The sequence below is a fragment of the Vespa crabro genome, chromosome 19, assembly GCF_910589235.1.
Source record: "Vespa crabro chromosome 19, iyVesCrab1.2, whole genome shotgun sequence".
Classification (NCBI taxonomy): Eukaryota; Metazoa; Arthropoda; class Insecta; order Hymenoptera; family Vespidae; genus Vespa; species Vespa crabro.
The window spans coordinates 2,445,001-2,455,000 of NC_060973.1; the positions used below are offsets into that span (position 1 = coordinate 2,445,001).

At 29.2% G+C, this 10,000-nt stretch overlaps 2 protein-coding genes across 10 annotated transcripts in view; one reads left to right on the forward strand and one right to left on the reverse strand.

Moving 5' to 3' along the window:
* LOC124430871 (neuroligin-4, Y-linked-like) overlaps positions 1-10,000 on the forward strand; it is a 144,388-nt gene that overhangs the window by 99,821 nt on the left and 34,567 nt on the right. The gene's annotated exons all lie outside the window — the stretch shown is intronic.
* LOC124430872 (AP-1 complex subunit mu-1-like) lies at positions 6,197-8,110 on the reverse strand. The gene is made up of 2 exons (XM_046978053.1): positions 7,791-8,110; positions 6,197-7,642 (listed from the first exon to the last, which is right to left on the reverse strand). Exon 2 carries the CDS (start codon positions 7,640-7,642, stop codon positions 6,374-6,376), a length of 1,269 nt encoding a protein of 422 aa, XP_046834009.1. The 5' UTR covers positions 7,791-8,110; the 3' UTR covers positions 6,197-6,373.

Here is a 10,000-nt window from a genome sequence, read left to right on the forward strand (position 1 = left end):
TATTAATGATGTTACGTAGGAAGGTAAAATAAATCGACATATGACCAGAGCCCGTTCATATATTATTGTAACGGGGGTGTGTTTATCGAAGTAGAACGACTCGTTGTATAATCAGCCTGTTGAGATTTTCAAACTATGCCAATCATTATTATAACGCGCGTAGATATGCATTGGTTGATAATGTTGTTTATAGAGAAATAGAACAAGTCGACGTTTGATCAGGCCACGAACCATCTATGTATTTCCAAACGTCCAGGACCCATAATCGTCATATCGCGTTATATACGTGTTCATAGCAATAACGTTACGTTGGAAAGATAGAACAAATGGACGTTTGGTCGGTCAACTCGTTTATCTTCGAACACGATACTAATTATATTGTTTGTGTCTATATATATATATATATATTAGATATATATCTGTGTAGATAAAGGTTACAAAGTAGAACAAAATAGTCGATGTTCAGTTTGAACAGTTCGAAATAAAATAAAATAAAAAAAAAAGAAAAAAAAAAAAGAAAGAAAAAGAAAAGAAAAGAAAAGAAAAAAGGATGAAGACGAAAATAAAAATAAAAATAAAGAAAGAATGAATGAAAGAAGAGAGAAAGACAGATTAGGAGGTATACAGGATATATATATATATATATATATATATATATATATATATACGTGATACTTAGGGGAGGTCGAAAACGAATTTTGAAATTTTCTCGGACAAGGATGGATGCACGAAATGTTTCACCCTCGTAACGTTCGAGATAAAGGAGCAACATCTTTTCGTGAAAGAGGATGGAATAAAAGAGAGAAAGAGAGAGAGAGAGAGAGAGAATGAAGGAAAGAGAGAGAAAGAATCTAAAACGCAACGCTTCATCACGAAGGACTTAAACTCTCGAAGAGTCTCGAGTTTCGTCGTCTCTTCGTCGAGCTAGAACTTCTTCTCGTTTATTCTCTCTGCGCATCTCTCTCTCTCTCTCTCTCTCTCTCTCCCTCCCTCTCTCTCTCCCTTTCATTCTTTCTTTCTCACTTTTCGCAATAAACAGCCATGTTCATCTACCTTCTTCTTTCTTTTCTTCCTTTTCTTAAAGAAATGAAATTTTCTTCTTCAAAAAGTGGATGGTAACATTTATAGTATGAGATCGATCATTAAACTTATACGACTTCTTTAAAACTTCAATTTGATATTTTCCTCGTTTATTTCGTTCGCAACGACGCGAGTAATATAATTTCTTTCATTTCTTCTTTCCCTCAGCCCTGTCCCCTTTTTCTGTTTTTTCTTTTTTTCTTCTTTTCTTTTTCTCTTTTTTTCTTTCCTCTTTTTCTTTATATGTATGTATATGCATGCATTACAATGTGTACGTACATATGTGTATGCGTGTGTATATGTACACGCGTTAAGAAACAGTGGAGGTTATCGACTGAGTAAATAAGCGTGAAGATTTGGGTCTGGAGGTTGGAGGATTGGAGGGTTGAGGGGGTGGGGATGGGACAATGTAATTTGCAATGAAATGTCGATGCCAAGAGGATTCGAAAACAAGGAAAGAAAGGCTCGCACACGATTGGCTGCAAGCCAATGACGGATAAAGAGAGACAGAGACATGAGACAGAGAAAGAGAGAGATAACTCTTCTTTCTTTCCAAAGTCTCCATCGTTTCGTCGCTCTTCTCTCAGGATCGACAAAAAAAAAAAAAAAAAGGAGAGGAGAGAAAAAAAGAAAAAGAAAAAGAAAAGTGCCGAACTCGGCCTTTTCCACTCATCCTAAAATCTTCCGACACTTTTCTAGATTTCACAACACTTCTCCAACTTTTCATAAACGTTTCCTTTTCTTTATTTTTCTTTCGAATAAATATCAAAGAACTGACGCTCATAAAAGAGAGAGAGAGAGAGAGAGAGAGAGAGAATGGGAGATAATGAGAGAGAAAAAGAGAGAGAGAGAGAATGAGAGAGAGAGAGAGAGAGAGGGAAAGAATGAGAAAGAGAAGGATAAAAAGATAACATAGATATACCTATATAATATATTAGAGCTATAAATACTCATATAAATAGAAGCTATAAATATACATAAAAGAGTTCAAATATACATGTATATCTTTCAAAATAAAAGATCTCATTTCGAGATAAAATATTCGACGATATCTACCCTCTATGATTTATTTTTATTTATTTATTTTTATTTATTTATTGTTATTTATTTATTTATTTATTTATTTATATTTATTTATTTATTTATTTATTTATGTTTATCTAGTTGTTCTCTTGGAAAATAGCAATGAAAAAAAGGAAAAGAAAGAATAACAAATGTTTGTGTGAAGAGAAAGAGAGAGAAAGAAAGAACTATATATTATCCTTTCCTCTTTTCTTCTTTCATTTGCTTATACTCCAAAGAGAAATACAGATTATGCTAAATCCCAAACGGTGATAGACGTACGTTCTTCGAGCGAGAAAATAGAAAATGGCGATGAATCGCAGTGTCAAGTAACAATGAAATCGCCCAGACTGAAATGTGAATCTATGTATGTTAAATACGTTTCGATCAAATGTTCTGGCAGTTTAATTAAAATGCTTCCCGCGTTCTCTTTCTCTCTCTCTCTCTCTCTCTCTCTCTCTCTCTCTCTTTCTTTTTCTCTCTCTTTCATTCTTTTATATTATCGTTAACGAATCCAATTCGATGACGAAGATAATTATAGAGATGACGTATACGTCAACATAACAACGTTGAGAAAATATAATGATCGATAAATCAATTGTAATGTTAACGATTGGAATGATCTACGGTAGTTTATTTTTCGCGCGAACAAATATACACATTCGATATCTTCGATATCTCGAATATCAACGGCACGTGAAATTCTCCCTCTCTCTCTCTCCCTCTCTCTCTCTCTCTCTCTCTCTCTCTCTCTCTCTCCCTCCCTTTGTAGAATGTAGAAAATTTATCCGAATGCTTGACGAGTAACGAAACGATGTCGAGGAAATTCCTTTGGGAATGCGGAGCAGTATTCCCTTCGTAATTTGTACTGTGTTATGCGTGCGGTATTGTGTGGATTTAGCTATCACTTAAGATATTCTCTAAGATGGCATACTAAACGATCCATTATAATTAATCGAATATTTCGTTAAATAAATTACATATTTTTACATGTAAATTTATTAATTTCTTAATTATAAAAATCAAGATATATATATATATATATATATATATATATATATATATATATATATATGTAATCTCTTTTGATTTTCATAATTATATCTTATGATTATTCATAATTATTTATATATATATATATATATATATATATATATATATATATATTATTATATATATTTATGAATATTATACATAATAAATATTATAACTTATTATAAATAATATTTAAATAGTAGTAGTTTCTAATCATTTTGAATTTCTTTTTGTTCATATATAATATTCGTACACGTCATACATATCATTTATCAAAAGTTTTGAGATATACCAAAAGTTCCTAATGTTATAATAAAAGTCAATTATACTTTCTCGTGATTTTTTTAAACACTGATATATCTTTTTCCTTATATTGTAAAACTAAAAGTCTAATTATAAGCCATAAAAAAGAGAGAAAAATAAGAGAATAATTGATTTTATAAAATCATCTGTAAGAAACTTTTTGACTAATATCGTATTTATCAATATAAAAACATTCGATGCACGATGAATATATGCATTATATGCAAATAATGTTTAGAAAATTTTCATAATCGTTCAAATCTTTATATAATATTTCAATAAATATATGTCCGTAATAATAGCAAATAAAAATTTGAAAATAACATCAAATTAAATCGAACTATCGATTAGATTTCTAATTGTCTAATATTAAAACTAATTGAGATTTGTTTATTTTGTCTTTTGACAAAAAAAAAAAAAAGAAAAAAAAGAAAGAAAAAAGAAAAAAAAAACTTTTCTAAACGTCTATAAAAATACATTTTACATAAGGTTGGGATTACGTAAAAAAATTTAAAAAAAAAAAAAAAAAATATTTATTCAACAGAGAAGGTTGTGTACCCTCTATTACATAGTACAAGTCCAGTAGCAAGCACCACGTGTGTTTCCACTTTATCATAAGCAACACCAGTAGCAACCAGTACCAGGAACAGGAATAGGAACAGCAATAGCAGCAGCACAGCAACGGCAATATCGTTATCTTCGTACTCTCACAGTATTACTATCGTTCGTTACATGCACCATGGAACGTTATTACCAGTATCTGCACTCGTTGCGTTTTACACGCATCTTTTTATGCACTGTCACGTTCCGCAAAGTTTTCCTCCTTTTCTCTCTCTCTCTCTCTCTCTCTCTCTCTCTCTCTCTATTTCTCTCTCATCCTATTCTTCCTTTTCCTTTATTTTTATTTTTATTATTATTATTATTATTATTATTATTATTATTATTTTCTTTTTCGATTTAAACATAATAGCAAGGATCGATGAGAATGTAATTCAGAAAAAGAACTTGTTCGATATCTCGAAAGAATTTCAACGAGATATCCCAAATGACTCTCAACTAACAGGAGGAAGAAAAAGAAGAAGGAAAAGAAAAAAAAAGAATTAAAAATATAAAAAACTGAAAGATAGAAAAGAAAGAAAAAAAAACAAAAAGAGAGAGAGAGAGAGAGAGAGAGAGAGAGAGAAATAGAGAATTACAGAAAAAAGAAAGGAGAACAAAAGAAAAGAAAGAAAAAGTTTTTCAATGTCGTCGTGTAGTTGCCTTTCGCGTATAACTAAGTATAATTCTCGTCGAGCGCGTACGTCGTTCGAGCGAATGAAGAAAAAAAAAAAGAAAAAGAAAACAAAAAAAAAAGAAAGAGAGAGAGAAAAAAGGAGAGAGAGAGAGAGAGAGAGAGAGAAAAGGAAATTCGCGGCGTGCAAGACTACTGATTTCCATAAAATTATTACGGGCTCATATACGTGGAATGAATTTGCATATTACGACCATTCGGGGTACCTGCGTTCAACGACGAATACGAATAAAAAGATTTTTACCACCACCACCACCACTACCACCGTTTCACTCTAATCGTATTTTCGTGTCTCTATCTCTATCTTTCTTTCGTTCTTTCTTTTTGTCCATCTTTCTTTCTTCCTTTCTTCCTTTATTTATTTATTTTCTATCCTCTTTTTTCGTTTGTACCGACAGCATCAATTCTAGAGTAAAATTTGCTACTACTATTTCTTTCTTTCTTTTTTTTTTTTTTTTATTATTATTATTATTATTATTTTTTTTTTCTTTGTTTTTTTTTTCTTTTCTTCTTTTCTATCTTTCATTTTTCGAGACTCCTAGTTATTCTCATTCGTTCATTCGGTCATATTTAGAAAATAAAGGAAATACGGCGTTCAATTTTTAAATGAAAAATACTTCGTCCCTATCTCCGTCTTTATCTGTCTCTCTCTCTCTCTCTCTCTCTCTCTTTCTTTTCTTTTTTTTTTCCTTTATTTTTCAAAGCATACGAAAAATCAGCTATGAGAAGAAAATCACACGGGGGTTTCGGGCGAACGAAAATTCTTTTTCAGAAACGACGATCTTGCGGCTTATGAAAAAGGGGTGAAGAGGGAGATGAGGTTGGCTGGGAGGATGAAAAATGTGTTCGTCAGCATGGAAAAAAAAAAAAAAAAAAAAGAAAAAAGAAAACAAAAAAAGAAGAAAAGAAAAGAAAGAACTTATGAGTCACGTTTTCAAAAGAGAAATTTAATATCCTCTCGTTTTTTATTACCTTCCTCCGTACCTCGGTGTTATGGTTTTGATACAATAACCTTTCGTTTCGTTTTTTTTTTTTTTTTATTTATTTATTTATATTATTGCAAATTTGTTGTTTTAATTATGTAATAGGAATATGAAATTATTGATAAAATTATATTATTTTTATATATGTGTATGTATATATATATATATATATATATATATATATATATATATATACATATACATATATAGTATTATCATTCACTATAGATAAAGTAATTATAGGTATATAAAAAGTAATACTTTTCATCGATATGAATATCAATAACAAGCTTAGAATGAAAAAAAAAAAAAAGAAGAAGAAAAAAGAAAAATTTTAAGAAATTTCGATAATACGTTAAAAAAAGAAATCAACGTTAAAATTAATGTTAAAATGAGAAGAATTGTTGTTTAACGAAAAGAGGGAAAAAAAAAAAAAAGAAAATACCAAAGAAAAGTTAAACTTAATTGCAAATTCCGCAATAGTAGCATAATACATATTCATGCGTGATTTCATGAAAACATTATTCTCTTTATACATTAGAAGATATATATTGAAAAATTAAATTGAACTTTGTAATCGATGGCTCATGATGTTTCTCATTTTATGATTATTATGAAATTAATTCGTTCTCAATTGATAATCACCATTCTGTGTGATATAACGAACCCATGGTAATGCTTGATAGCCGCTTTTCTCAATGATTTTCAAATATCTCACTTGAATTCCAGAAGTGGTGAAGTAGGGAATTTCAAATTTCACTTGAATCGGTGGCTTCCCTTCTATGTCCTCTCCAACCACAGATGGTAGACCAAAATGAGCTCTCATTAAATATTCTTTTCCACCTGGGAAGGATTTAATGAACCAAGTAATTGCACTTTGTTCAGGAGAATACTTAACACTGCCAATAGTTGTTTTAAATTTGGGAGAATCAGCATCATTTGGCACTGGTATTACTATTTCCACATTGTTAGCTGTTGATCTGCGCTTAAATTGGGATCTAGCCTTTATCATATATTCAACTCTACTATGTGCATGTCTTTCTATTACAGATTCTATCCATATCAATGGTTTGACATGAGTGTTCAATCTGTATGACATTAATTCAAACTCACCATCAGGTGGTATGAAAGAAATGGTTCTATCATTCTCAAATCTTGAAAGTCGTACACACTGATGAAACTTAACATCTTCCAATTCTACTGACTTGGACTTTCCACGTCCTGTTGATTCAAATAAAACTTTATCATTTAGACCCAATCTTAATTCTGGCATTCCAGATAAATACACTCTCATTTTTATGGCACCAACTATTTCAGAACTTAATACATTTCCATTAGCATTGGCCAAAAGATTCACAGATTCTATTACATCCAAAAAGACTTCATTTTTGCGATATTTAATACCTTCTGATCTCCAAGATACAGCATTGGTCACAGCCATTGGTATTCTAGGTTGTATTTCTAATTTATGTCCTTCTTGCGTTATATATTCTTGCAAAATCTTACTATCTGTTGTTTGAGGATAACCAAAATCCAATAGCTCATCAAGAAGTTCATAAATTACAACAAAATTATCCCTTATACTCTCTTCTTCTAATTCTTTAAAATATTCCTGCATTACTTGTACCATTTTATGTAAAAACACAAAGACCAAAGAAATATTTGCATTCTTCTTTGTCATAGATACGATATAAAGATTATTATATTTTATATAAGCATATGTACACTCCGTTGTCTGAATAATTGGTGTAAGATTGCCTTCCTCTTCTCTCTCCATTACCAAGGACATGAACTTCTCAATTACACCAGGTTCTATATCTCCACGATAATTTCGAGAGATCAATACCTTCCCCTTCACATCCAATATGTATATAGCTGACGTAGACATCTTAAATTGATTAAATTAAAATCAAAGGAATAACTTCAAATATTCATTGTATAATAAAGTGTATTTAGGTTATGTGCAGCATAGAGAAAGTGTATTCTTAATTGATACGAGACACATTCAAAGAAAAATTTTCTATTATTTTACTCACGTTTGCACTTTTGTTTTTGATCAATAAAAACCTTTGTAAAAGTTTCTATTGAGTGAAAAGATAATGAGAAAAAAAAGAAAAATAGAGAAAAAAATGTAAACGAAATTTTTATAGAATTAAAGAGAGGAGCTCAATAAGAACACTCCTTTCTCTACGCTCACTGAATACACGCTGAACTGCCACCGTGGATGCACTCGACATTATCTGCCTTCAACTCGATAACTCTTGTGCGCATGCTCGAGTAATCTCGAAATATCGATTGAAATTTAGCGCGATATTTCAAACACTGAAAAATTTCAAACGATTCCACTTCATTAATATCTCTTTCTACTTTATTAATAATTTAACTCGAATAGCATGACCCTTCATTTTTTTTTTCTCTTTTTCATTTTTATCATTGATCATCCATATGTTTGAAAAATATTATGTAATATTTGAAACGTAAAACTAATAAGATTTAAGGATACAATTAAAATCGAAAAAAAAAAATCATTAAATAAAATTTAGATAATTTTTAATTAATATAATTTTCAGATTTTTGTTATAAATATCGATTATATATATAATCCATTAATAATTTTCAATTATCGTATATTAAAGTAGAAATCTATGTTAAATGTAGTATACGCATAAAGCAAAATGTATGCACACAGAGATAAAATACAGTATGATTAGTGTTTGAATTCGAACAAACAAAAAGAGGAACTATTGAATCAAAGTATGAAAGTGATGTGTATCATACATATACACATACATGCATAAGTAACATGAATGTAAAAACAAGTAAGGAAGGACACAATAACGTTTGGTCTTTTCATAAGCAAAAGCGTTCTAATGCTGTCAGAGTGTTACGATTTTAATTAAACTATAATTTACGATGGCATTCTGCGCACGACGTGTAACGGCCGAAACTATAATTCGTATAGCCAACCAACGAAGGAGTTTCCTATTAAAAAGAGAAAATAAATAATGAAAAGAAAGAAAGAGAAACTAAAAAGCATCTAATTAATTCTACGTCATAACCGAATGTCAACGTATCTAAATGAAGGAGAAGAAAAAAAAGGAACAAAAATGAAAGAATTAGTCTTGAATTAACTCATTTACTGATCGAACTTAAAAAACATTATCTGATCATTAATAATATTTAATCTGTAAAAATTGTTAAAAATATCTACGATAGGATTTTATAGTCATTATGAATTCAATGACGATTTTTTTCCTTTATAATTAATATACTCGTCGTATGGGGGAAAAAAGAAAAGAAATTAAAACTTTCGATGATAATTAAAATATATTCGTAAATTTATAATATTTTTGAAGATTTTAAAACGACAATGAAATAAAATAAATTTATATATATATATATATATATATATATATATATATATATATATATATATATATATATATACATAACAAAATTAAGAATTTCACTTGAAAATAACTTTACACAATATGTTGTTCAATAAAAGAAATATTTACAAAGAATCTAACAATATGAGAATTTTTGATCGTGCACAATTTTTCTTGTTATTGATTGTTAAACAATATACCTTCCCTGAAATACCATTCTGTGAAATTTCAGATCTCTGACCCCTCGTTCAAGGGTAATATAGGGGACAGTACAAGGCAGAGTTGAATAGAATCGAATAGGATCATTCGATTCTATGTCCTTGTCCATGTTCGTGTTCGTGTCCGTGTTCATGTTCGTGTCCATGTTTCGTATACGTGCCTTGTCTTCCCTTGCCAACCTAGATACATATTTTTTTAAATAAACCTACACAGTTAACAGTTTAATAACAATAATAAAAATAATAATAATAATAATAATAATAATAATAATAATAATAATAATAATAAATATTTTTTGTTTTGTAGGCTCGATATTTCTACTTGAAAATTTTCCTATTTGTTATATTATAAATAGAGAGAAAAAATTTCGAGGCAACAAAACAAAAACAATTATTATTATTATTATTATTATTATTATTATTATTATTATTATTATTATTATTTTATATTTTATATACGTGAAATTTTTACTCGATATTTTTTTTGCTATGTATATATAAATATTATGATTATGATTTAAAAAGTAGAAAAAGAATTTTAATATAAAAATAATTCGTGACAAATATTGCAATATTTTATTAGAAATTTTAACTAGAATATATTCGAATGATTATATCAATTTATAATTATACATTTCT